At 52.2% G+C, this 27,773-nt stretch overlaps 1 protein-coding gene across 3 annotated transcripts in view; it reads left to right on the top strand.

Annotated features, from left to right (window-relative positions):
* Positions 1-1,073: 1,073 nt before the first annotated feature.
* Positions 1,074-27,773, top strand: part of LOC125953551 (serine/threonine-protein kinase Doa-like) — a 27,913-nt gene continuing 1,213 nt past the window's right edge. The window contains exons 1-12 of one of the 3 annotated variants that reach the window (XM_049683206.1): positions 1,074-1,324; positions 4,083-6,330; positions 10,532-10,823; positions 24,283-24,355; positions 24,438-24,504; positions 24,588-24,701; positions 24,787-24,877; positions 24,958-25,131; positions 25,248-25,417; positions 25,656-25,769; positions 25,844-26,034; positions 26,141-27,773. The exon at positions 26,141-27,773 is cut by the window's right edge and continues 1,213 nt beyond it. In XM_049683206.1, the coding sequence (XP_049539163.1) occupies positions 4,451-6,330; positions 10,532-10,823; positions 24,283-24,355; positions 24,438-24,504; positions 24,588-24,701; positions 24,787-24,877; positions 24,958-25,131; positions 25,248-25,417; positions 25,656-25,769; positions 25,844-26,034; positions 26,141-26,268 (3,294 nt within the window). In that variant the 5' untranslated portion in view covers positions 1,074-1,324; positions 4,083-4,450 and the 3' untranslated portion in view covers positions 26,269-27,773. Of the gene's footprint in view, positions 1,325-3,612; positions 6,331-10,531; positions 10,824-19,403; positions 20,437-21,406; positions 21,678-21,814; positions 23,429-24,282; positions 24,356-24,437; positions 24,505-24,587; positions 24,702-24,786; positions 24,878-24,957; positions 25,132-25,247; positions 25,418-25,655; positions 25,770-25,843; positions 26,035-26,140 lie in introns of those variants that run through there. The other 2 variants (XM_049683190.1, XM_049683198.1) reach the window with 2 other exon arrangements.

Genomic DNA, 27,773 nt, shown 5'->3' with positions numbered 1-27,773 from the left:
TCGCGACTGGTTGCGCTGAAAACGGGCGAATTACTGCTCGAATTTAAGTTGCGCCACAAAACTTTTCGCTTTAGTAAATTCTGTCAAAGGCGAAAATTTAGTCGGCACTTTTTGAATACGCTAAAAAGCTTCCCTTTGATGTGTATGAAGGAAAGGTTGAAAACTCTTGCTTTTCCTCAATAAAAATAAAATAAATAAATAAATTCTGCTATTTTTCGAGTTCTAATTCTTCAATCAATGACTAATTCTTCTGTGGAGTGTACACCAAACGAAAACATGGTAAAAACGATCAACATCCCAACCGTAGCTCTGCTTAATGCTGTTAATGTATTTTTGAAAGAGAGCAACTGAAAAGGTCGGTTCGGTTATTTAACCGTTATATTTTGAAATATAACGATAGTAACAAAAATTTAAAAAAAAACCACCTCAACCGACATAATTTTATTTGCATAATTTTAGGATAATTTTTTACCCGTCGCAATCCGGCCACGTAAACATATCCAAGCGTAAACTTTTTGGCATTACCATTTTAATTTTACGCTACAGTTACCGAGACCGGACTTGAGTATGATTAATCCAAAACAAAAAAAGGGACAACATTTTCTAACAGTTTATGGGGCCTTCGTCGACAGGAAATTAGCGTGAGAGTGGGTGTTAGCGAAGGCAGGCTGCCGTGGGCTTCCACTGCACACTGCGATCCAGCAGTCCCGCCGAACCTCCCCCCCCCCCCTGCCGAACGCGCCCTCCTGCATTCGGATCTTCGGTTTTACGCCTCGTGTCGTGGCCCCCACGAAAACGGAGCCCTCGGCCACGGAAACAGGCTCTTTCGTCTGTGCTACTACTACTCCTCACCCCCACCCAGCGGCACACACATATCCCATGCGTACACCGAGAAAGCACGCTCAACCAATAGTAGCAGCAGCAGCAGCAGCAGCAGCAAAAGCAACTCGCGATCTCTGAGCCGAACCGGACATCTCTTGTGGTCGTCGCCAGATGCAGCTCGCTCTGGTTAACCGCGCGCGCGCGCTCGGAGCTGGAGCTGCCTGCTGACTGCGTGTCCACGCACAGTTAAGTCACGATCAACGTGCGACACAGTCAACGCGTGCTCGCGCTGCTTGCTCCTCGCGCCACGATACGACGACCAAACACACTGTTGTTCGCCGACGTTCTCGTCCTTGAACCGCGAGCTGTTTGTGCGCGAGCGCGCGCGCGCGCACCGTTCGCGCAGCACGCAGCGACCCCGTCGTCGTCTCGCGTCTCGTGCCTTTTGGCTTATCGTCGGTATACGTCGCGTTTCCAGTGAATCCGTCCCAGTGAGTCTCCAGTGAGTCCTTGGCCTGCAACCGCCTATTCTTGCCTCCTGCGTTGTCATCCCAGACACTTGCGTCAATGTTTGGGGCGGCAACATTGCTCTCTCTCGATGGCCGCTCGATGTCTCTGTGTGTGTTTGTCACCTCGGAACAGATAAAACGGTGATTGGGATGCACCCCCATACCTGTCACGCGGCGAGTGAAAGCAGTGGCCGCCATGCCATAGGGCAGCATGCAACTCTTGGTCTAGTGCTGGTTTTCAGTCAGGAGGTCAGGAGGAAACCGCTCACGAACAAGTTTGGAGGAACAGTCAAGTCAGTGGCCAGTGGTAACGCGAAAAATTCCAAAAAGCCACTGAACCTTCGGCTCGTGGATCGCGGAAGTACAGTGCTACCTCGGTGTGTGGTGTGATGTACTAGCGGGAAATGTAAAAGGGCGATAAGTGCATCATAGACTAAAACCAGCTCCATGTGTACGGTTTCGATGTTACCGACGCTGTTGTTGTTGGCTACTGTGCGGCCTTCCGGCACCTGCAGCCCATCGATGACTCGCCTCGTGTTGTGTCTTGGCTTCGTTTCGCCCCTTCCTATCCCTCCTCAGACATTCAGGAACCCATGAGCAAACCTGTCTTCGCACTTCGAGTCCCGAAGTGAGGTAGAAAATAGAAACAAAACAAAAATGCAAGGCTACAATCAGCTCTACGTAGGTGTATAGGTGCTGTGATGTTGTGTGCTGCTCGTCCGTTGCAACATGCGGTGCTGATAGCTCGTCTCGAGCTACAACACCCCCCCCCCCCCACCCCTAGCACCCTGCTGATCACTCCAGCCACTGGCGATGCCCATCGCTGCTGGTGCCGGTGGGTTACAGATCCGAGGGTGAGGGCAAGGGCGAGGGTGGGTATGCAGTCAACGTGGGTGCGCACCACCGCCGCCAGTCGGCATGTAATGTGTTGTCTGGCGATCTAGCCTGCTGGCCTGCTTTTTTGCCCCGTTTGTGTGCCGAGACTTCAGCGATGGTGAAGCATCGATGCACCACCATCGCCACCACCGCCTGTCGATTGAGCTCTCGAGCTCTCGTTGGTAGTGCTGGGATGCATGTTGGAGTTGGAGAGGAGTTCCGTTCCGATTTGCAGGGGGGGAGGAAGGGGGGGGGGGCCTAGTGTGCCGGAATTGTGTTGGCGTTTTGGCGTCTCCGGTACCGTGCACCCGGCACCCGGACGATGTAACCGTTAAAATGAGATTGTGTCTCGATTCGATTCACAAAATATTGCACTCGAAACCATGCCTTGGGGTGCTGCCGTAACCGACGATGTATACATGTATGGAGATGCGGCAGGAGCCCCCAGCTTAGTGTCCAAGTTAATACGCATCACCGTTGTCACAGGATGCGATCTGCAACAGCAATCAAGTAGTATACAGCAATCAATCGAGAGAAGGATAGAAAGAGAAAGAGAGAAAGAGAGAGAGAGAGATAGAGAGACAAAGAGAGAGAGAAAGAGAAAAGGAGGGATCGTCGCCACCAGGGTCACAACCGTACGTCTGTGCGTCCGTGCATTGGTCATCTGCGTTGTTCGCGAGATTGCGGAATCAATTTACCAATTAAAGGCCGCTAAACCCCCTCCACCGCGGCCGCCCAAACCCGCATGTCCTTCAAAGCTACTGGTTGAAGACGAGCCGGGGATTCGAGTCGAACTGCTAGTAGTGTCTATACTTTCGCCCATGTATTTGCTACATTGGGACGAAGAACAGAGAGGGAATCTTTCTCTCTCTCTCTCTCTCTCTCTCTCTCTCTCTCTCTCTCTCTCTCTCTCTCTCTCTCTCTCTTTGTTTGATTCCAGCTGCGTGTTGAGATAAGGCACTTTTTTTAACGAGCACATTAAGCTGCCACACGACCACTACTGCACAGCTTTGCAGCATGTTGGAGAACTTCTTCACTGACCGTGTTTGTTGGGCAATATTCGCAGAACTATATGGCTGCTCTTTTTGTTTTTGTTCTCCATGGCGGGCGTGCGCCATTGTGATTTTGCGCATACACGAGAAGTTCCCGGCCGACCCGGGAGCGAGGGAGCTGATCATTGAAGGCCGGAATTGTGTTTGATTCGATTCGACCCTATTAAGCCGACCGCTGCCGGTGCCGCAGACCAATGCGCCCGTGTCACCGTCTCTGCATACGCGTCAGGAGCGGCTGTGGGTTTTGATAATGTGCTCGGGAAGTGCGTGTTTACGATCGAGCGCGCTCTCATCCCGTGAGCAGCAGATAGCAAGTGGTTCGGAATTGGCTAGGAGGGGGAAGAAGGAAAGGAATGAAGCGGCCACACACACACATACTCTGCGAACTCGCTAGGCTAGCCCAAACACTTATCAGCTTATCAGCCGCCATCCGATAACCGGTGAAGCGTCAACCACTTTGTCAAGGGTGCTGCTGCTGCTGCGCACCGCGGTTAGTACAGTGTGGTTGTCCAGACAGTTTCCGGGGCATTTGTCCGGCATTTCCAGGCGGCATTTCACAATTGCGCACAGGTTGCGCTAGCGCGATCGTCGAGTACACAAGCGCACGTCCTATCTGAGCTCACTTTTGCACATGCCGTTGGTGCATGCTGTTGATTTGTTGCATCTGTTGTAGTCCCGCAGACACGAGAAGAGAGCAGAGGTGAATGTGAGTCGGTCCAGGGGCAAGATGGCCGCTACAGTTCACCAAGGTTAATAGCCCGGACTTACCCGGATGGATGGAGTACGTTGAGTCATCACCAATCTTTCGTTTGTTTTCTCGAAGACGAAACCCCCAACGATGCAAGTGCCCCAATGCCAGGCGGATGTAGTGCAGAGGCTCAGTGTGTGAGTGTGTGCGCGCGTGTGTGTGTTTGTATGTGCTTAGCGTTATCAGAGAAAAGGTGCTTTACGCTGTATGTGGCTGTGATATTTGTTATCGTAATAGAAAGCGGCCCACGGTCCCCACAATCAACCACAACGACAATCAATCAAACGGCAAACGACAAAACGATGCGGATAGTAAAGGAGATCCTAAGCTGATCCGCGAGCTACTCATCGAAGGTGGTGCTTCCCAAACGAGACTCGCCAGACGAGCACCCCGTGGCCAGGACGACAACTAAACAAAACACCAACCAAACCTTGACGATCGAGATGTCGAGCAGCGTATCGGCACGATTGTTCGCAACATCCCACCACCACCACCACCATCACCACCATCATCATCATCACAATCAGTATGGCTCGTTTCGGGCGAGTGGCAAAGGAGAGGCCTGTCGGGAGGGGGACAAGGAACCGGGTTCTGAGAACCTGATCCGCTACACCGTCGATCAACCGTCCCCAGCTCCTGCTCCATTAACCTCCGCTACCCAGATGACGTCACCAGCGGGATACCAGCGGCTGGTGAAAAGTTCTCGCCTGACCGCATCCACCGGCCACCGACCTCGCCCGGCCGGTCAGCTCCCGGTGTGCCAGCAGAAGCAGAAGCCGGAACAACACCAACACCACCAACACCACCGGCCACCACCGGTGCTGATAGCGGCCCAGCCGGGACTCCAATCATCGCGCGTCATCCGGTCAGCGCGTCGCATCATCGAATCGCACGCCTGGAACTGCCGCCTGGCAGGCTCGAACCTGCCGGCTGGCAGTGGTACCGGCACGCAAACGTCGAGTCGTCGCTCCGTACGCAAATCGCCCGCTCCCAGCTCCTCCGGTGCGTCGGTAGAATCGATCGTACCGAAGGTGTCCACCAACGGGTTACCGGTGGGCCCAGCGGAACCCACTTGCAATTCCACAGGTCCACAGAAGCGCTCGTACAATGCGCGCAAACTGCAGCCAAGGGTCGTCTCGAGTCGGACGCTCGGTAACACGAGTGGGCGCGTTTGTGCGGGCGGAGGTGCGGCAATCACAGTAGCACCGGTGGCGTTGCCCGATCCGAGGAGAACTCTTGGCACCACCTCGAAGACAGCCGGTGCACAGCGGGTTGGTGGTGATGCGGCTGCAGCAACCGCTAGGCGGCATCCTGCCGGTGGTGACACTACCACGTCCACGACGGCGGCAAACGTCACAAATCATGAGCGTCTTGCGAGGGCGCACCGCGAAAACAACGAAAACTATCATCCGCTGCATCAGCAGCAGAAGCAAATGCAGCAGCAGCAGCAGCAACAGCAGAATCAGCGCTTGGCCAGTGGTTACTCGAGCAGCGGCTTGCTAGCGAAGCTGCGAACGACGAAATTAACGATGACGCCCGTCGCCACGAACCGGAGCTCGTGGATCCACCGGTACCCACCACCGGTTAGCGGCAGCTCCGGTCCGGAAGCGTCACCGGTCGAGGGGAGCCCGTTCTCCCGCGGTTTTCCCGAGGGTTTGCCTTTTGAGCACGAGTTCTATCGGCAGCGGGAACCACGACCACAAGCGAGCGCCATCGCGAGCCGCCGGGAGAGCAGGGAACGAATGAGAGCAACAGATGAAGAAGAAGAAGAAGAAGAAGAGGAGGAGGAGGAAGAAGAAGAAGAAGAAGTGGCCACGGAAGAAGAGAAGCTCGATGAGGAGGAGGAAGAGGAGGAGGAGGAGCAGGAGCCAAAGTTAAACTACACCCGACTGAAACCAACGATCTCGCGGCCACTGTGGAACGCGAAGAAGGATGATCTCCAGCAGAACAAGGACTACTGCCGACCGGTCCTGTCGAGCATTACGGACCAGCGGCAGCGCCAGCCAGAACCGCTCGGCAGCACCAAGCTGCCATCACCGGTGGCGCAGGTGCAGTACGGTCACATCGACCACAGTAGCTTCTACTACAAGTTCGAAAGCAGCCGGTCCCGGGTCCACCGGTACGGTGGCACCGGCCCCATGGGCTATGGTGGCGTCGGACGGGAGGAGCACCAGGAGCTGAGCAGCAGCGACAGCGACGATGCCGATGCCGATGCCGATTGCGAAGGATCGGCAGTGTATGTGACTGTCGCAACGTGGGTTCCCCGGTGCAATCAGTTCCTGGAATCGGCGCCAGTCGACGCCTCGTCACGGTCTGAGTACGAGTAAGTGTATGGGATTACTTACCTTGGGTATGGGATTACTTACCAGCATCTAAATTTCTCTTGTGTTGTTGCCGGTGCTGTCGGAGCCAACCTCTAGACCCTAGGAGTCTATAGATGAAGTTCTTGAGGACTAGCGAACGCTGTTTGTCAGCTATTCGGGCGCAATAGCTTGTCGGATGATGATGGTCGCCCTCCTAAAGTTGGCCTTTACCTCGTTGAGTTCCAATACAGGATTAGGATATGCAAAACCCTCCGCAACACACACACACACACACACTTTTGAAGATTTTCAACGGTAGCTTTGCATGTTGGTGTTAGTGTGCGTGTGTGTAGGGGGCCAAATGAATAGGGTTAGCACCAGTCGGAGTGGATAGCCACTAGCAAGCGGCCTCTGCTTCAGTTCCAGCCAACTCAGCTCGTAGGACTTCGCATCAGCCGCATCAGACGGAAACAGATAGGGAGCAGGGAATGGGCAGGGAGTGGCGGGAAGGGCGGGTAAAGGGAGCGAAAGAAAGAAAGAAAGAAAGACAAGAAAAAGCAGAGTGAGAGAAACAGGGCGTTACGACAGAGCAGTCCCAAGCCCAGCGGTGGGAAGGGGAGGAAGGTGTAATGAAACAATCTTTCAAAAAGCGACCAAACCGGTCCACACCTCCACCTTAGCGTGATTTTGCAGGTTGCTCCGTAGCACGGAGTTGCTGCTACTGGCTGGATCCTAGGGTCCCTCCCTCCCTCCCTCCCTCCCTCCAACGGGCTTGACCGCGGTGGTTCTGGAGGTGACCATGTCTGGCCACGATCGTGACGCTATCGTGTCACTTGTCTACTGGCCTCGAAGGAAACGGAGGATGGGGACTCCGGGATCACAAGACCCAGGCCAACCCCCCCCTGTTCCTGCGTTGCATGATCCGATTTGGCAAAACATCCCGACCTGCTTTAGCTCTGACTCACCTCCCCCCCCCCCCCTCCCCCCCGGGCAAACCCGGTTGTCAAGTTAAGCCATTGCTCCGATGCTTCAACCCACCTTGGTCTTGCTGCTGCTGCTGCTGCCGCCACCGCTGCACGGATCGTTAAAGCAAAAGCGGTCCAGACACCTGGTTGTTCTGAAACTGACGGCTACGAACAAGTGCTAGGTTGCAGTAGTGCCAAACGAACGTCTTAGGCGTTTGCCAGCAGGGTAGCTACCCTCAGAACACGGAGTTTTGATGACGAGGAGAGATTGAGGCAGTCGAGATAGCCGAGTGGCTGCCTGTGAGAACTGCGTCTGCGTCTGAACTGCCCGCCCTGGTACACCAAATTCGTCACATTCGTCGGTGTATAGGCGTAGTGGCCACTGGCGTGGGCCACTTCATGCTCAAGATAATCATCTAGATTCTGGTTCTTTCACCGGCCCAGATGCCCAGAAGAGCGGAATTCCATCTTCCCGTTCCCTTCGACACTAAGGTTCAGAGGCTCCTCCTTCCACTAACTGACGCAATCCCGGCTCGGAAATTGTGGGAATGCAGTTAGGGCACGTCAGTCGAGGGGCCGATGAAGTGGTTGTTCCGTAGGAATGTCGGAAATGCTACCATGGTTTTTGGTAGTGCAAATGAATTGAAAAACATCGGTCTTTGGCTTTGGGTGCTGATGGTGGTGGTGGACGAGCAGCCGGGCAGCACGCACCAGGTGAAAGATTCACACCGATACGGTCGCCAACGAACTGGCGTGGCGTAGGTGGATACCCCGGTTGACGCCAATGCGACTGGCCAACTGGGTCTGGTCTTCTCGACAGGCAGGTATGGGTATGGCAGTGAAGAAAGGCTGACGCTGCCTGTAGTTCAAGGCCACCCGTTCGGTGTCGCATACCCGTTTCCCGTTCCCGTGCCTCTCCCTCCCCTTTTGAGAGCGTCTGGGTCTCTGCATGCCTCGCCTGGCAACGACACAACGACTGCTGTCAGCTGCCCGGAACAAAGAAGTTGCCGCCGATTTCGCGCAAAAGCAGAGAAGTTTGCGAACGTGAGCGTACGCAGGCCAACGAAACCGCGACCATGTAATGGCTAGTGTCTGGTGTCTGCGGTGGGTCCAGCAATAGCAATCGATTACCTACCGACAACCGCCACACATGCCCATCAGAGAGCGGGCGCTCATGACCCCTAGTCAAGGCCCCCCCCAACGTGGCAGTAACATCAACCGCATATACACAGGTTCAAGGGAATACATGTGTTTCGGTTCGACCATCACACAAGTTATCCGAATGCCGAATGGGAGGGGAGAGGGGTGGCATGCGCCAATTGTACGGTGCGAGCGATCGGTAAAGATCCCGCGAAGAGTCATACATAGACACACCTGCAACCATGGCTATATATGAATAACATCTCGTGAGCGTACCATAAATATCACCGATCATTGCCAAACGTGGAGCCCAGCACTTCACGCACGACGCTCGATCGGTCGGATGAACAGCTCGGCTCAGCCACACACACACACACACAGGTCCGATGGTCAGGGAGCGCGCACACGGTGCTGGTGCTGTGCCCGATTTTGGAGGCCATTTTGGAGGTCCTACAAGATCCTACGAGCTCTACCTAGCCAGCCGGCCTTTGTGGCTGCGGAAGTGGCGAGACAAGAGACTCGTGCCTGGGCCCCGTGAAGCCCTGAAGGACGTTCGTCGAACCCTTTTTATGACCCCCAGGCGCTAGCTCAAGCTCCCAGAAAGCGGTTTCGACGACGTGTTGCGGAAGTGCGCAACGAGGAAGTGTCGAATGGTCAAAAATGGCAATCCCCCGCACCGCAAGTGTGTCAAACGGGAGAGGAGAAGAATTGTCCTTGTAGGTTTGCTCGCTCATTTACCGTATGTTAAATGTAGGTCGCGTTCGGGAACAGTAGTTGCTTGCGAAGCATAATATTATGCTTGCGAGCGTTAGTTCATTTGGTTGTATTAATGATCTTAGGGTCAGCTTTTGGTAAATCTGGTATGAAATGAGCAATGATGCATACCGATTTGGATTAATCCGTTATATCAAGGCCGAGGACTGAGAGAAACCGGATAATTTGAACCAACAAACGTTGCACCGTTAGCATTTGAAGATATGCTCACCTTGCACATTGTTCACATTGCACTTCTAATTCACGATTTCGTAGATGAAAATTAATTAATAATTCCAAATAAATCCATCCTGTCGGCATATTTTCAAGAATTCCAATTTTTAAAGAGAGAAAGAGAAATAGATATATCTGCAGATAGCCATATCTGCAGAATATCACATTCTCTTGGTCCTGCTAGGTCCCGTAAACCAGTTATAGGGCGATCAGTTGCTGCTGCTTGGCCAAGAACGGTTCGCTTTGCGTTGAAAACTTGGTTTGAAAGGTTGTTGAGTGTTACTGCTGCGGAGGCTACCTAGAGCCTCGCCAAGAGAACTGCACGGTTTACTACCAAATTCGGCATGATTTTTAGTCGCAGCCAACCAACAACAACAACACGCTGGAAAGGGTGCACGGATGCACGTCTAGACTAGGCGATCGTGCTATAGAGGGGGAGGGGAGTGCAATCCTGCTCTCACAAAAACCGGTCGCGTTGTCTCCGTCTTCGGAAGACCTTTGGCGTCCTTCAGAGATGCTCGACGCCGGCCAACGTACCTCTGCGCCTCTCAGAGAGGACTGTAGTAGTAGTAGTAGTGCTAGTAGTAGTAGTAGTAGTAGTAGCAGCAGCAGTAGTTTTATGTGTTACATACGATGGTATAATCTTCTTGTGAGCCCAGTCTTCCCTATGGCTATATGGGAATATGGCGCTTCGGTTGCAGTACATCACTTTTTAGTAGTACAAATATGTAATATTTACCACGGGTCAAATTATAGCCGAAACCTCGCTGACTTGAAGGTTTGTGAATCGATCTTGAGACCTTTGGATCGGCATTATTACAGAACAACGTTTACCTGTTTTCTCACTTTAGCTCTTTACTATAAGTGCATAAGTGAGAGCACATGGGTATATTGGTGGAAATAAATAAATGGTTTCTTGTATTGAAATAAATGTTCGTCGATAAATTGATATTTGAAAATGACTCAAAGCAGAGAGAGAGAGAAAGAGAGAGGGAAGGGGGGGGGGGGGGTTCGCTATCTAATAGGCATATATATTTCTCCGGCAGCTGCTAGCTCGATTAGCTCAGCTTAGGTTATTTCGGCGCACTAAGTCTTTACCTATCCCTTGCTTATCTTATCATCCTTACAGTCCATCGCAGCCCGGTGAAAAGTGGCGCCGTACGGGCAATGGGAAACACTACGCCAGTAAGCAGCACGCCGCTCGGCGGCAGCACGTTGCTGTGTCCAGTGCAACGCGCGGGGATGATCCCATTCCGGTCCCGCGTACGATACCGAACAGTGGAAGCCACGGTATAGGTGAAGGCAACCGCAGTACCGCCCGAGGCCGTCGCTCCAAAGGGAAAGGCCGCTCCACGGCTGACGCCCGCGATCCGGCTTCGGTGCTTGCTGTCGCTGAGGCTGACGACGCGACCGGGAAAGGGGTGAGTACGCCGCAATCAGGCTGATCGTGGCCCCTAATAGGAATATATATATTTAGTACGATGCGTTCTGCATCTGCATCATTTGGTCGAAATCACTCCAACGGGCGCGGTAGAGGGGGAGCGCATACCTGCCTGGTGGTGGCTGGTAGTATCTTGAGGTGAGAGGTGGGTAAAGTCGTTGCAACACCAATCGATCATTAACGCGCTAATACGATCAGCATCCCAATGATCAGATGGTAAGCGCAATAAGCGACCTCGACCAACAACAACAACACATACCGCACCTCACAAATGCGGGCACATGCGCACCTGTTGACCGCCAACGGATGCACGGATGCGCGTCATTAGCGGTAATGCGAACGGTATCGCCTCGCGCCACGGCCAACACCGACCGGCCGACACCGACCCAGTGGTACCGGGCGGAGATTGATCGCCCGATCGTGGTGGATCGGGTACCCGATATCGTACCGTAGGTTCGTCGCGGTTCCTCGTCACGTCACGTGTGGTTTGGTCGTTTATTTTTAGGTCGCCCAATCCGCCCTTCTCCCACGGCGCATACACACACACACACACACACACACACACACACACACACACACACACAGAGACGCGCCGAAATCACACATCAAGACGCCCCTCCCCTCCCTTCTCTCTAAAGATATCCATCTCAGACGTAACCTCAGCGCCAGCGGCCAGGGGTTTGCCACTATCGCCAATTTCCTTTCTTTTGAGCCTTTGAGCGCCCCTGTACTGTGTGCTCTTTGGTGTTGTGTACGGTCTAAAGGAGCGGGGCTACGATACGAGCACACTATTACAGTGAATAGCTGTTTTATTCGGTTGTCGTTTGGCGCAAAACTTGCAAACACTTTATTACAGGCTCACGATCCCATGGTAGCAACCTAGCAGCAACACAAAATGCACGCATCTTAAATCTGAATCGTCCCTTTTATCGTAACCACCATGGGTACTTGGGCCACGATCGCAACCATTTACTGCGTTTACCATTATTAGTACTCAACGGAAAGTTACTACTATCGTGGCTGTGCACCTTTTGGGCTGCATTTCTCCATCTCCCGAAATATCGCTAGAAAGTGTACACAATCACTTTTTCACACACACACACTAGAATGTGCGAGTTGCGCGAGATAATGTGGATTTACGCTGGTTTTCTTGCTGTCCCTTTCTTTCCTTCTTGCTACTAGCTAGACTACTAGCGACGTCAAGCAAATTCGTGTGTGTGTGTGTGTGTGTGACGTACGCGAGCGTTCTCGAGCTTCGCGGAGCGTTTGTATGCGCAGCCACGGTGCCTACACCGTGATCCTGCCAAAAACAAGCGCCCGTCTCCGAGCACCGAGATCCTAGCTTGGGCTGGGCCACCGCCTGTCGCCAGCGAATTAGTCCACTTTCGGTTGTAGCCGCATTGAGAGTGCTAGCTCGGTGTCAGAAGAACAAAAGAGAAAACAGAAAGAAAGAAAGCAAAAAAACACACAAACAACTGCAACAAGTGCGCTCGACAACAGTTAGTGTGATTTACTACTACCGCTGCTAACTGCTACTGCTGCAGGCGGCTCCCTTTTGCCTTTTATTGTTTGTTTGTTTTGGTTGGTTTCTGGAGCGAAAGGATCTCCGTTTTTTTTTTGTTAGTGGGAAGTTTTCAAGTAGTCGGTAGTGGTACGTGCTGTCCGAATACGGCCGATAAGCTTTGAACGGTCGTCGTTCCCTGTCGTTCCTGTGCGCAAACCTGAACACAGTAGGCACTGCTGAACGCCTTCGGCTGCTACCTGGGCCCCGCATCCCCGTTGCATCCTGTGCGGTGCCCCACCGCTTAGTACTCTCTTTGTGCTCCTGGTGACGGTCGGTGTCGGTGCGGTTGACATACGTTTTCGACCAAACGATACTTCCTTAAATTTAGGGATACACGAAGGCTGCTGCCTTAGCTGATCCAATCAATTCTACCGAGGCCGAGCCCCGGCCGCTAAGGCACTTCAATCAAACAGTATAGACGCGCGCGGGCGCGAGCATCGCCATCAGCGTGAACCGATTAGTATCTGCCGGATGTTGGAACTGTAGCTCATCGTTGTTGCTCGTCCACTGTTAATTTCGGATCCAAATCAAGCTCCTTTGCCGATTCCTTTCGAATACACCTGTCCGTGTGTGTGTGTTGTGTTTAGCACAAGTGGTGTGGCACTTGTTAAAAGTGTTTAGTGTTTTTTTGCAGTATTCCAGAGCCTAGACCGCGAAAAATGTCCAGTGTAAGTGTTCAAACGCAACCGCAGCAGCAGCAGCAACAGCAGCAACACCTTCAGCACGCCAACAATTCAATCATGGTAAATCATAAAGCGCAAGCAAGCGGATGGTAGCACTTAAAAACTCTCCTTATATATATTACCGGAAACCACCTGCCCTTTTCCTCCTCTTCTCCCACGAATCGCTAATTGTGTCCCTTTACAAACCCCGGCAACAACAAACAAACATGTCTGCGATCTGCGGTACTGTCGTCCGGCGATCTGCGGTACTGTGTCGTCGGAACGGGCAGAAGGGGGGTACCTCGCACAGTACCTCGGGTGAAGCGGATGGTCTACAGAACGGCAAATCGGCGGTGGCGGTGGCAGTAGCGGCCTCGGATCGTAACAAGCGCTCCAAGTCGCCACCTCGATCGCCCGGAACGGCAAACGGTGACGAGGTGGCGATTTCTGCTGGTGCCGCAACCGCCAATGCATCCGCCGGAACCGGGACCGGGACCGGAACGGGTGCTACCATTCGGGGTAGCGGTCCAAACGGGGAGCTAACGCTGAAGGACATACCGGTGTCGGGCATATCCTTCCAGGAGATCTTCAAACCCGACCATGAGGGTCCCCCGACGACGCAGGTCATCATCTACAAGCCCAAGTCCGGCAAGGGCCAACCGACGGCGAAAGTGATCGTCACGAAGGTTGTTTTGGTGTCCACCTTTCCACCTTTCGATGTTTGCCTGCGCCTTGCGTGTGTATGTGTATATGTATGTATGCGTGTGTGCGTGTGTGTGTGTTTCGATGTCCCCCATTTTTGTCAAGTCAATAACTGCCCGCGAGATGATAGCAGATAAACACGTTCTACTCCAGTACTCGACCACTAGACGTCCCGTGGCCGTTCCCACGACCCCTTTTGTGACCGCCGGAACTTTGGTCGTGTGCCCAATCAAACGGAAATCGCATTCCGATTTCCGTTTTCGCACGCGCGTAATGCGAATACAAGCCGGAGCCACATATAGCCATTGACATAATACGGTTGCCACTTGACGCCACACTCGAGGCTTCAGTCACAGAAACGGTATCGGATTTAGCCGCCAACAGAAGCAGGGTTGCGCTGTTGTGAGATAGAGAGAGAGAGAGAGAGAGAGAGAGAGAGAGAGAGAGAGAGAGAGAGAGAGAAATAGAAAGAGAGAGAGCGAAAAGACACAGGCGATCATTAAAGGTGGATGACGGAAATGACTTATCGATCCGCGAAGCGAAGAAATAGGAAGCAACCCCCCCTTCCCCCGTTCCCCCGTACCAGCACTCGTCGCATCGATGCATGACGCACTTGACCTTTCTCTATTTCCCTCGAACCCTGCGGCGCGTCGACAGTTAGCACGCCAGCCCTTAGAGACGGCTGCAACGACCTCCTGCATTTTCTTGTACCGTTGTCGTCGTATGCGTCTTGCTGAAAGGATGCAGGGGGGGGGGGGGGGGGAGAGGGATTGAGGCCTTGGGTTTTTATTTAAACGATCGCCCGATCTGTGGTCAACATGGGTAACAAGGTCAGCAGATGGGTCAATGGGTGGTGTTGCGCCATTGCAGTAGCGCCCGCGGTTTGAGCCTTTTTGGGGTGGCTCTTGGCTACCACTGCTGTATCCACACACACAAACACACACTCACACCCGAACTGTGAGAGAGGAAATGACGAACAGCAGCATCCCGAACGATCGAATCGTAGCTCGCGGGCCTTGCGCTGGCTCAACTTGATCGCGTTCGCGTTCTCCTGGTCCCTTCCTCTGGTTCCCCTTCGCAAAACCCTACACTCCCTACACTGAGTGCTGGCGTTGTTTGTTCACCAGTCAGCAGTCAGCGCAAATGTTGTTTGTGTTTTTGAATGGTACTTGGGTGGTGGAGCTGGGGGGAAGGGAGGGGGAGGCTGGTTTGGCTGGTGGGTGGCAAGGGAATTGCGCACTGTCGTCGCACTCGAAATTTTCCCCCGGAGGAAACCCACACCACAAACGCCGCGCACACATACAACAGGGTTTTCCCGGTTACGGAGAAGAAGTCACCGTAAGTGGGCGGACAGGAGAGAGCGAGAGAGAGAGAGAGAGAGAGAGAAAGAGAGCGTTTGTGCATACGGCTCCTTACCTTACAACCTGATCCTCCTCTGCACATCCCCCCTCCCTCCACCCCTTCGCGGATCGACGCAGATGCTTGGGGCTTGAAACCTATTTTTAAACCTCTACATGTGCCGTGTACAATCATATCCTCTTTCCACCATACTCTCACGCTCTCTTTCTCTCTCTCTCTTTCTCCCTCTTTGCCTCCTAGCCCTCGCGTTGCCCTTTCTCATCTCATCTTCTTCCTTGCTCTGTCTCCCTTTCGCTCGCTCGCTCGCCGTTTTTCCTTCGGGTGTTTTTCTTTTCCTTTTGTATTTGTGTCAAGGGCTAAATAGACACTCTACTCTAGCCTTAGCACACGCTACTAGCCTCTTTCGCATTGATGCCTCCCTTTTACCTAACCCCCCGATCCTTGGTGGTGACGTTGCGCAGCGTCATCGTCACAATGTTGTGTGAATTTTTGTATTCTTCTTCTTCTTCTTCTTCTTCTTCTTCTTCTTCTTCTTCTTCTTCTTCTTCTTCTTCTTCTTCTTCTTCTTATCCTTCTTCTTCTTCTTCGTCTTCTTCTTCTTCTTCTTCTTCTTCTTCTTCTTCTCCTTCTTCTTCGTCCTCTTACTTTTCCTCCTCCTCCTCCTCTTCATCATAATTTTCTTCTTCTTCATTCTTTTTCGTCTGCCTGCTTCTTTTGCTTCTATTTTCCTCTTCTAATTTTTCTTCGTTTTCTTTTCCTCGGAAAGAACAGACCCCCCACACCGGCAACCGGTTGGTTGGTTTTCCGCGCGGTTTTTCCACGCCGCTCGCAGCTCACAGGAGGTCCAAAGCAGAGGAGGTGTGTGTGTGTGTGAGAGAGAGAGAGAGAGGGAGAGCGTGTTGTGGTGCATGGCGCATTTACATAGATTGAGAACGGCTGTGACGAGATCAGTGAAAATGATCGAGCAGCTTCCGCCACAATTTTCTCACTTTTGCTACCTCCCTACCGTCATACTCCCTCTGCGTTTCGGGCCTCCCACGGTGTGCGTCCGTGCGTGTGTGCGTGTGTGTGTGTGACGGTGAGCTCACATTTGAGCTCACTGCTGTGGCTACTACTGCCGCGGCCACCACTGTCTGCTGCTGCGCAGGCGACCGTGTTTGGTTGGTGTGTGCGCGCGCGCGCGCACCCCGAGATTGCCGGATCGCCGGAGTGGCCGCATTGCGTACCCGTCGCCGTCGCCGATGAAGTTAGTGTTTATCCCGGGCGCTTTGCGGGTGGGTCAGTCAAAAACCAAACCACGGACTCGCGAGTTTTGTGTTGCTGTTGTTGTTGTTGTTGTTGTTGCGGTTGTTGTTGTCGCATTAGAGAGCGGCTCATTTTAGATCCCCCTCCCACCCCTGTACCGCAGCACCTGTCTACCCTTATGTTCTCATTCCCACCCTCATTCACCACCCGACCCCTCGACGAGCGTAAGTGTTTGTTCACCCTTCACCACTGGACCACCTACCAACGTACGTTCCGTTCCGGCTAATGCACCATGGTGGGAGGAGGGTGGTGGGGGAGGGGGAAGGGGGTCAGCAGGATCACCTCAGCGATCTCGTATTCCACTGCGTGTCTCTGTGTGTGTGTATGTGTGTGCGTGTGTATGTGCGTAAAGTGATATGTGTACAGATCGTTCTACGGGACATTAAAGCCACCCGGGGGGAGGGAATTCTGATCAGTGTCCGGTCTGGTCGGCGCTTCTTGGACCCTTGAACCCTAGAACCTAGGAACGACTCTGCACGACGCTCGACGATATGACGTACGGATTTCGCCACTCAACAACCACTCCACCCACCCACCACCATCAGCAAAAACGAGAAAATGCCACAAAGTTTTCCACGATCATCCATTTCTGTTGCACAACCGCGTGCGTGCAGCCGTCCACAACAACCAGGGATTCAGGCTCCCTTCCCCATACCCCCTTCCAACCTCCAACCCTTCCTCTTTCCCTACTTCCTCCGCTGGTATTGGTTGACCGGACGCGGCGTGACGTAAGAAGTCACCTATGTCCTTTCGTTGCCAGTTCGCCATTTGCGAGGACAAGGACTCGTCCCTTGGACCCTGAGGGGACCCTGCGCGGCAGCAATATCCTGTTGCACACACGATCAATCCGCTCAACTGCTCCGCTTTGCGCTCCTCAGCAGCAGCAGCAGCAGCAGTAGCAGTAGCTCAGAGCCAAGGTTTCTTCGGTTGAGGATGGTAACATTCGAGAATTTTTTCGCGCTTCGCGTGTTCGTGTGGGTATGAGGACGTGTATGTGTGCGTGTGTATGGTTGTATTCAACACGCACGCTCACGCACCACCCCGACGACAACGACGACGACGACGACGACGACGTTCCTCCTGCGGCGCCGTCATCGACAGAGCGAGCAGCTGACGGGCTACCTCGGTTAACTCGCTTCTGTCCTACCTGTCTACCGACTGGCGATTCCTTCGACACCTCCTCCTCCTCCTCCTCCTCCTCCCTGCGTCCTCTTCTTCGCCGCCTGGCCTACGACGGAGTGGTTCTCGCACACGGATACGGTCCGATTAAAAATAAAACAAATCCGTGGCGCAACGATCAGGAAAGGAGGGGAAGGGGGGATGCGGACCTCGTCGCTGGTCCGCGCATGCGATATGCGTGGTGGTTAGCCGCACGAGAACGGTGAGCACGATACCCTTTTCGCGTTACGCGTCGTCCGTCCGTCGAAACCGTCGTCGCAGGTCCCAAACAGTTGCAGTTGAGAGGGTGGGGGAGAGGGTGCGGGGGGGGGGGGGGGGGTCAGCGGATCAGATGCTGTGTCTCGGGCTACCTCACGAAAATAAAATACCACCTCCCGTGCACACGATGATATTGGTTTTTTAAACAACAAAAAACCGTCCCCAAAAAACAAACTGCGATCATATTGCGGGAGGTGTTTCACCACACGATCGCCGGAGTTCACGAAGGAGTATTGCCGAGCTAGGCACAAAACGAGCCTGCGGCGGGGGTTCTGGATGCTACGATGAGCAGCCAAACCGCACGCCTCTTCTCTTTCTCTTCCTTTTTCTGGTCATCCCGGCCATCTTTTTTCGGGGTCCAGATGTGTCCTCTTGTAGCTCGTTAGTACCCTTAGTGAACGAGCCGTGCTGAGTGTTAGGAGGCAATAGTAGCAGCAGCAAAGAGTAAAAAGAAAAACTCAAAAAAGCAATAAAGGAAAAGGACATCCTTTCCAAAAGGGTCTTATTTTTATTTGTCTTTAGCAAAACTGAAAATTAAAATACAAGTTATTAATCAGTTTTTGGCTCTTGGACAGCATCCGCCATGTTTTTTGCAACAGTACTGCTGATCATTGTATTTTGGATCACGCCCGTTTGACCACTGGTTTTTTTTAATACAGTGCTCTGACTGACATTGTTTCCATCCCCTTAAGTCGCTGGAATTTGTAATTGTCTTTCCTGTGAAATCGATATCCTTTTAAAAGGTTCAGGGCAGTATGTACCGGGATGCCTAAGTCAGGATGACAAAACTCTTCACAGTATCATTATGGGATCGAACGAAAGACAAATTAATCAGCGTACAGTAAGTTTACTGAGTAAGTAAACTTGAACAATCCCTTTTCATGTGTCAAACTTACATTGGGCATTGAAGGAAGGTGATATTGAAATAACCCATGGTTGGTACCTAATGATTAGAGCGCCATCGTCAAACGTTCGTCATCCGTGGTGGTGACCATACCAACAGCTGCTATACATCTGTGATGCTGTGCTGCTGCGCTGCTACGGCGCCATAACTGTCACACAGCACACTCTGTTTTGTGTGTGTTGTTGTGTATTTGGTCCGTTTAACGGTCGATTTGAATAAATCACCGTACGGCAACCGGTGGCTTGCGCACGAGCTGTTTTTTGGTAAACAAAAGCATTACCCGGCACGGGCTTGCACCAAACGTGTACCAAAGCGGGGTCCATACCATCTTACCATCTTACCATACTGGAGTAGAGTCGGTTGCATGAGTGTATGCGTGTGTGTGTGTTTGTGTTGGCTCGTGCAGTTCGGATTCGCGCGGGACTCCATCTTGGAATCGTTCTTATCTTTTGTTTACCACTTCCTCTGGAGGGCTCGACGATCATCGAGGGCTCGATCATGGGGTGCATCATTCTTCACTCCCTCTTCCCCTCCCTCTCCACCTTTTACAACATTTTTTTGAAACGGAAATTTCAACAACAACAACGCTTCATCTGGCTCTTTGTTTTTTTTTGGTTAGTGACCGCTCAAAAGTTCGATTAGATCATAAGCAAAAAAAAAAAAAACAACAACAGGGCCTTCCAGTCCAGGCTGTGTGCATCACGGGCGCGGTCACGGTTGTTGCAAAACGCGGAATAACACCGACCACTACCGACATTACCGTGAGGCTAGCTATCGGGTGCAGTGAAGTGGATACGCGCCACGCCACGCCACGCCAACGCGCCAACTCGCCAAAAGTGTTTCTGTGTTTTGTTGTTTCTGTTGTTGTTGTTGTTGTTGTTGTTGGCGTTGTTGCTCGTACGAATGCCCAACCGGTGTGAAGACGGTCGCTGCCGATAAGCCGAGGACGCGAACGTTCGGGAGTATCTCCGCGCCCCGCGAGTAAACGGGCAGTAGAGAGTCGAGCCTGCTGCTGCTGCTGTCGAAGGCGCCGACGGCCCAAAACCGGCGAACTGCCGCCCGCACAAAGCGGGGACCAAAAAGGGGAAGGAGTACCAACCGGCACCGGCATCGACCGAACCCCGCGTGCTTCGGTGCTTCCGAGGAAACAATTGCCCCCCCCTTTACCGAGGGCCCCCGGGCACATTCCACAACAGCGACCGCGACATCCCCGAGCGGGCGAGCGATCGATCGAGCGAGCGAGCGAGCGATCGAGCGAACAAATGGCGGCGGCTTCGAATGCGGCCGGTAGCGGCAGCACCAGCAGTTCGCTGATCGATAGCAACCGTACGGGATCATCGGGCTCCTCGCTAGTGCTCGGCGGATCTGGCATCTCGTCGTCGACGTCCACAGCGCTGCTGTCGGGGACGACGACGACTGCAACCGGCTCAGCAGCACGCCGCCGCTACGTACGCAGCAATACGGCCAGCGTCACCCAGCTACTGTCCGACAGCTGCAGCAGCATACTGCAACGATTCCGGCGCAATCCCAGCGAGAAGCTAGAGCCCCACAACCACCACCACCACCACAACCACCACCAGTCATCGTCCTCATCCTCGTCGTCATCGTCGTCGACGTCGTCGTCACAGCAGCTGAAGCGACCACAAACCACATCGTATCGGTAATCATTTTTGTGCATTTTAGCGATTGGATCCTAGCTTTTCGCTTTTCCGGGGCGCTCGCTTTTCCGCTTTTCCTCTCCCAGAGGGTTGCTGCAAACTCCACCGGGGGAGGGGGTTAGCAACATTCAATAGCAACAGAGCAGCAAAGAACCTGCCGGGGGCATTAGCGAGGGAGGTGTTTCTGAGGTTTTATTCATGGCACTTTTCTCGGAAGGGAGAGGGGGGGGTCCACCATCTGGGCTCTCATCTCTGCCCTCTTGTCTGACAGTCTGTGTTCGGTGCTTCCGTGTTCCGTGTATCGTGCCAAGTGCCGGGCACTACGGGCCCTAAATCTGGGCACTGCCACTGGTTTGCCAACCAGCAACCTATCTGCCGATGAGGTCGAGAGGTTGTTGTTGTTGTTGTTGTTGTTGGTGCACAAGAAGCCACCGGTTGCCACGATGAACACACGTCAATCGAGAGATAGAAGAGATCATCTAGGAAGAGCCGATCTTAAATTGGCAACGCATATCACCGACGGCGCAGCCGCGCTCCCCCTGTATGAGGGTGTGTGTGTGTGTGCGTGTCGTGCGTGTCGTGCGAGTGCCACTTTTTGGGCTTGGCCTCGCGTCGCATCGCGTCGCGGTCCCTCGATCGATTAAGAAGAAGGCCGGGCGAAGACCGACCAAGCTTGCAAATGGCGGAAATCGAATGCCATGCAATTGGCTTGCCTTCGCAATCCCTTTGCCCCCAACAGTCGCAGTCTTTGGGAATGCTTGGCAGCAGGGGTAGGGGGCTTCAGTGTCCCGAGCGCTTGAAGGACTTATACCGAAGCTTGCTGCCTGAAGTGAAGCGATAAAACCACAAACGGTCGCTCGCAAAAACCACCCCCGCTACCCCTGGTGGTGACTGTTCTTTATCTCTCGTTTTATCGTCCGTTTCTCTCGGTCCTCTACCCCCCCCCCCCCCCTCTCCTCCCTCATCATACAGCGGTTTTAACGAGCTGGCACCATCCGTATCCACCGGCTCTATACTGTCGCACAACAGCAGCAGCAGCAGCAGCGGCGGCGGCGGCGGTGCATCGGCCACGTCCGACTATGGCAGTCTGGGCTCGTCCACCGACTCGGTGCACCGGGCGCCCTTCACCAGCAACTTCAACAGCACGATGAGCTCGTACTACAAACCACTGTTCCGCTCCTTTGGCAAGCGGTTCGATTCGCCCACCATGATGTCGACCAACAGCAGCTCATCGGTGGCCAAAGTAAGTGAACCCGCTCCGTGGCTCCCTTTTGAGCACACACCTGTGTTTGTGCGCGCGTGTGTGTGCGTGTGTGTATGTATAGTGAGGTGTAGAGAAGGTTCTCTAACTCATGGGCACGGTTACGGTACTATTTGCAGCTCGATAATGCGACCGAGGACAAGGATAAGACGCCGCTGATAGTGCCGAGCAAGACGGCGGCAGCGGCAGGGACCGCGTCCGGGACGGCCACCAGCCCTAGTGGTACCGGTACCAACAGTGGAACTACCGGTACCACCACCATCTCACGCCTAGAATCCAAGTACTCCGACATCCTGAACCGGGTGCACGCGAGACGCCGCGATCGGCAGGGAGGCGATGGTACCGATGCGGACCAGCAGGACGATAAAGAGAAAACACTGGAACCGTCGTCGACCGGTGGGATCACCGCCGGTGGCGACTACGGTGCTGCCCGGGCGGGCAGCAAGAGTAGCCAGCGTTGGTTGAACCCGCTGAAGAAGAGCTCGACCACGGCCAGCGTGCTGCAGGATGCGAAATCGTACACCGGCAGTAAGGAGCGTACGCCGTACAAGCTACCGATACTGCTCGGTTCCGGGCGGAAGACGAGCACCGCCATGGAGCGGATCCCGGATCGCAACGGTCGCACCGGTGACTACCAGGGAGTGGCCGGTGGTGCTAGTGGCGGTGTATCCAACACCAGAAGCAGCGCACTGATGTCCGATCGGAGCGGCAAGGAGAACGTCTTCAAATCGAAGTACGATCCGACCGAGCTGCTGTCGGAGAACGGATCCGGCAGCAAGCCGCGCCGAACGATCAAACCGTACCGGCGCAGTGACACCACCGACATGAGCTATCTGCACCAGAAGCAGCAGCAGCAGCAGCAGCAACAACAACGGCACGACACTAGCGGATATTCGTCCATCGGGACCGCGTCCGCCGGTAGCGAGCTGGCGGCGCGCAAAAAGGAACGGCGCAAGAGCTGCCTAACGTCCGGAGGTGAGCGGTTCTTCGATGCGGACGGTATCTGCACGGTGACACTGTCGGCCAGCTCCGACTCCGACTCGGACTCGGACTCACCGGAAGATCCGAAGCAGGGCGAGCGTCAAAACCGTCGGCGCGAGATTGAGCAGCTGCTGCAGAAGTACGCACCGGTGGAGGAGCAGCAGCAGCAGCAGCAAGCATTGACATCGCAACCGCGCCGTGAACGGCGCTCCCATGCAACGGTCAACCCGGAAACCTCGGACAGCTACAGACCTTCGCTGACTGGTTACCATCAGCAGTACCACCAACCGTCTCACCAGCGTACATCATCGTCCCATGTGCGAATGTACTGTTACCAGCAGCAGCAACAGCAGCAGCAGCAGCAGCAGAAGCAGCAACAACTACAGCTGGCACCGGAGCAGTACTACGGTGCTGGTGGTCTAAACTATGGTTCGTCCAGCATTAGCTCGGGAGGGCTACAAAAGTCGTACACCGTGCAGAACGTATCGTCGCACCTGCTGACCAGTGGGTCCTCGTACGGCAACTCCTATGGGCACACCTACCACCAGCAACCGCACCATCATCACCATCATTATGGACAGCCGCAGCACCACCAACAGCATCAGCTATCGTACCAATCGATCGGTGGCTCCATTCTGCCGATCAATACCAGCGCGTTCCTCGGTCCTTCCGGAACGTCCTCGTCAACGCTCGGTGGCCAGAGTCAGCTGCGGGGGCCCCGGTCGCGCATACCGAAAGCGCTCTCCACTTTCGTAAGAACTCGAGCTAATCATTCAGCCGCCATACCAGCAATCTAATATGCACAATGCACTGACCACACACACACACACAAACGCACTGTTTGCCGCCTGCATGCCCGGCTTGCCCACAGGATCTGCCATTGTACTACATGCTGCTCCGAGTCATGGGTTATGAAACCGTCAGATTGTGGTTTCTCGAAAAGCACAAACAAATGCGTGTGTGTGATGCATGGTGAAATCCTTTTGGTTCCGTGTGAATTGTGACGACCCGAAACCACCATTTAGTGTGCGCAGGACAGTTTACTATGTTAAGACGGGTCCCCTTTACAACATCTGCACACACAAACAACCGTCCGGCACCGTGCGCAGTAGTAGAATAGTAGCGGGATCCGTATTGCATCTTATTGATAAATAACCTACGAGTGAGTGTTGTTTGAATTGTGTTTGTTGTGAGCATTACCACCATTAATATATTTTCGAACTGTCGGTCTAATGATTTACGGCGTGATGTCCTGTGTGCCGTGCATCTGCTCTTTGTCGTGCAGAAGGCATCCATTAATACCTTAGATTTGGATTTCAGCTTGGATTTTGCGTGTTATCGCTGGTTCGTGTATTTTTTGTTTCTTTTTGGTATTTTCCATTGCTTAACCTTAAACACGCGTACACTGCTGGTTTGGAGTGATTTCGGCATACCTGAAATGACATTGCTAAGCGTGTTTGTGTGATTATCTATAAGCCAAAGCTACGCTATTCGCCTTTGTTCTAATATGTATATTTAAATGATTTTATCTTCGGAACGGAATACCGCGCTAACTCGGCACGATGATTTCGACCATTTGCCGCTGCATCTTCGAACAAATCACCAGCGAGAACCGGCGGTGCGTGATGACAAGGATGGGCATTTGATCTACAACCTGGGTGATGTACTTAATAATAAGTGTACGAAAATGTTTTTTTTTCTAACTGACAAAAACAAAACCATGTTGCACTGCTGAGCTGCGTTCTGCACTCCCTTTTTCAGATAAAATTATCGCTAACCTAGGAGAGGGCACGTTCGGGCGCGTTGTTAAAGTGAAGGACTTAGAAGTGTAAGTAGTAATACTCTAACCAAGAATCGGCAGACAAACCATGAATGAATTCCCTTTTGCTACTTGCTACGATCCTATCCCAGCGATTGCTTCAAGGCGCTGAAGATCATCAAGAATGTGGATAAATACCGGGAGGCGGCTGTGCTGGAAATAGCGGCGCTATCGAAGATCAAAGAACTGGACCCGAATCTAGATCAGTAAGTGCGCGAACGAGAAGTGTGCTGTGAATACTGCACGAGGTGCTAATGGTTATCCGATTTTATATCCGACCGTTATTCCCAGTTTGTGTGTCAAAATGCTCGATTCGTTTGACTACTACGGCCATACGTGTATCGCGTTCGAGATGCTAGGATTGAGTGTTTTCGATTTTTTGGTAAGCAGCTTGTTTTGTTTCGATGGCCGTGCATATAGACAAATGACTTGTTTCACTATTTACTGCTGTGACTCCAATAGCGCGAAAATAGCTACGAACCGTATCCGATGGAACACGTGCGCCACATATCTTACCAGCTTTGCTATGCCGTCAAATTTCTGCACGACAGTCATCTCACCCACACGGACCTGAAGCCGGAAAACATACTGTTCCGCAGTTCCGACTACATCACGCAACGTCAGCTGCGCAGCAAGGTACGATTGGTCGGCTTCCTGCTACATGCTACAGTTAGCCTCTGTGTGTGTCTGATTGGTGCTGGTACTTATCGGTTTTCTCCTAATCTGTTTTGTTTACGGCACACCCTCGACAGAAGCATGAGGTGCGTACGGTGAAATGTACCGATATACGGCTGATCGACTTCGGTAGTGCTACGTTCGACGACGAACATCACAGCTTGATCGTGTCAACGCGCCATTACCGTGCGCCGGAAGTAATCCTTGAGCTGGGCTGGTCCCAGCCATGCGATGTATGGTCGATCGGGTAAGTAGTTTATAGTGACTACTTTTACAAACTTCACAAAAAGGGGAACCCTTTACTTTGCAAGTGCTTGTCGAGCAAATTTCATAGTTAAAGTGTTTAATTTCGGCTTGTTATCCCCAAATATCTGTTAGTATGTTTGCTCTCGCTAGTTCAGGCATTGCTATCTTAACAGGATTGATAATTTGCTTTGTTTCGTCTCTCCGGTCGAATTGTGATTTACTATCGTCTTCTAATGCAGCTGCATCATGTACGAGCTGTACCACGGGGTCACCTTGTTTCCGACACACGACAACCGTGAGCATCTGGCTATGATGGAGCACATCCTCGGTACCATCCCGTATCGCATGGCACGGTGAGTGCTAGTGGAGTAGTCAAATCCTCTACGACTGCGACACTAAAATCGTACCATTTTTAACCACTCCGTAGGAAAACAAAAACGAAATACTTCCGTTACGGTAAGCTCGACTGGGACGAGAAGTCATCGGCTGGTCGCTTCGTGCGGGAAAATTGCAAACCACTGCACCGGTGCATCCTGTCGGACAAGCCCGACCACCTGCAGCTGATGGATCTAATTCGGATGATGCTGGATTATGATCCCGCGGATCGTATCACACTTAGTAAGTAGCTGTGTAGATTTCTTCATCAATCATCAAGCAGCGAAGAGGCATTGGAGTGATGACTTTATTTAACGCTAATCAAATAATTTCGTTACTCGCTTTTCAGCCGAAGCCTTGCGTCATCCCTTCTTTGCGAAGCTGCCGGTACACCAGCGCCTTCACGAGAAAAGTAATGATATTTCCGCTCCATCCGGAACCAGCCACCGGGAACGTTCGCACAGCCATTCAAGATGATTGACCATTCATCGATAAGGCCGTACTACATACCCTCGATCGATCTTCATCCATGATTATTGTTTTATGAAATTATATAGTATATCCCCCTTATGAGAACTGATGATTGAAATTTACATGTTTTCACTAACTCCCTCACTCACACACAAACACTCTCTCTTTCTCCATTCACTTCAACATTATAGGTATAGGAATAGGGAGTTTCTATTTAGATGATTTGTAGTGTGGATGAAGAATAGGCAGTCGGTATGCTTCTGAAGTAGATCATATTTGATTAGCGACTCCATTCGAGACAAATCTCTATTTATTAAAACCATTAAAGTCATCATTTGCTACGGTTGCCATATGATTGAGCTGTCCTGTACTGGATACTATTCATTCATCGTAGGCTAGTCTCATCCTAGGATCCATAGGCTAATATTATCCTAGCGGACAGGCTTTGATGATAAAACTTTTTCATCTGTTTAAGTGTATATCTACGGATATATGTATCTTTTCTTCTCATTTAATAATTTGATTTTCATTTTCAATATATTTTTTTGACTTTGGCCTGCGCCAAAAATTATACACTTAGCAAAGAAATAGGGCATAATGGAAGGATATTTATGATGTATAGATCCACGGCTGTCGGTCGCCGGATTTATAAATTCGAACTCTTCGAATGTTATAAACTGTTATAAATATAATGTGAGGAGAATTAGCTAGTTGAACAACAATTACCAAATGACATGAATCATATTCGCCAGTTGTGACTGTTGCTTGTGAAGCAATAACTTGAAGCTGTGACTTGAACTAGACAGCAATAGAGGGGAAAATAGTGTGTGGGGGGCCCCTCCCCCCACGGGAGGGGATAAACGAATGAAATGGGGTAGCAAATTAGAGTACGAGAAGGAAGAGTAAAGGGAGAAAAGCAGCTAGTTTGTGTGCAATATTTGCTAACAGGGCATTATTGAAAATCATCGAAACGAATAACAATTGTCTTGCTCTCTTCTTGATTAACAATGAATGACTTCTAAATCAAATGTAAGCCGTCCTCCACTTGCCTTGCTGTTCTTACCTTCTTCACGAATGCATTCGAGTTTGAAAACAGAAACGTACGAGAAGTCTCCATCCATTTCATCATTCATGAATGGGTATGGATTTCCATGACGGGTTGAACAGTGGAATTGTCGTTTTTCGTTAAAGCTTACCAATGTTTAATCGGTACAATCCCCACCTACTCATACCATGTTTATGCAGGTATTGCTAAAGCAGCTGACAACGGTCGTTCAGATCCACACAAGAGACGGCGTCCTCCAATTCCTTTTACGCTTCTGCCCATGATAGCTCGTTGGCAGAACGGTACTATCGGATTCAAAGCCTGAACACTAGTCACAAACAGCACGGAAGCACATGATACATCGCGGGCAAAGGATGCATACTGAAAACACCACCCACTAGCACTGCACAGGACACACAACACGTAGCAGAGAGTGATACTACTTACAAAGACTCGCCGTCATAAG

Source organism: Anopheles darlingi, chromosome X (genome assembly GCF_943734745.1).
Source record: "Anopheles darlingi chromosome X, idAnoDarlMG_H_01, whole genome shotgun sequence".
Lineage (NCBI taxonomy): Eukaryota > Metazoa > Arthropoda > Insecta > Diptera > Culicidae > Anopheles > Anopheles darlingi.
Note: the sequence above shows the minus strand (reverse complement) of the source record. Positions and strands in the feature narration are given on the sequence as shown.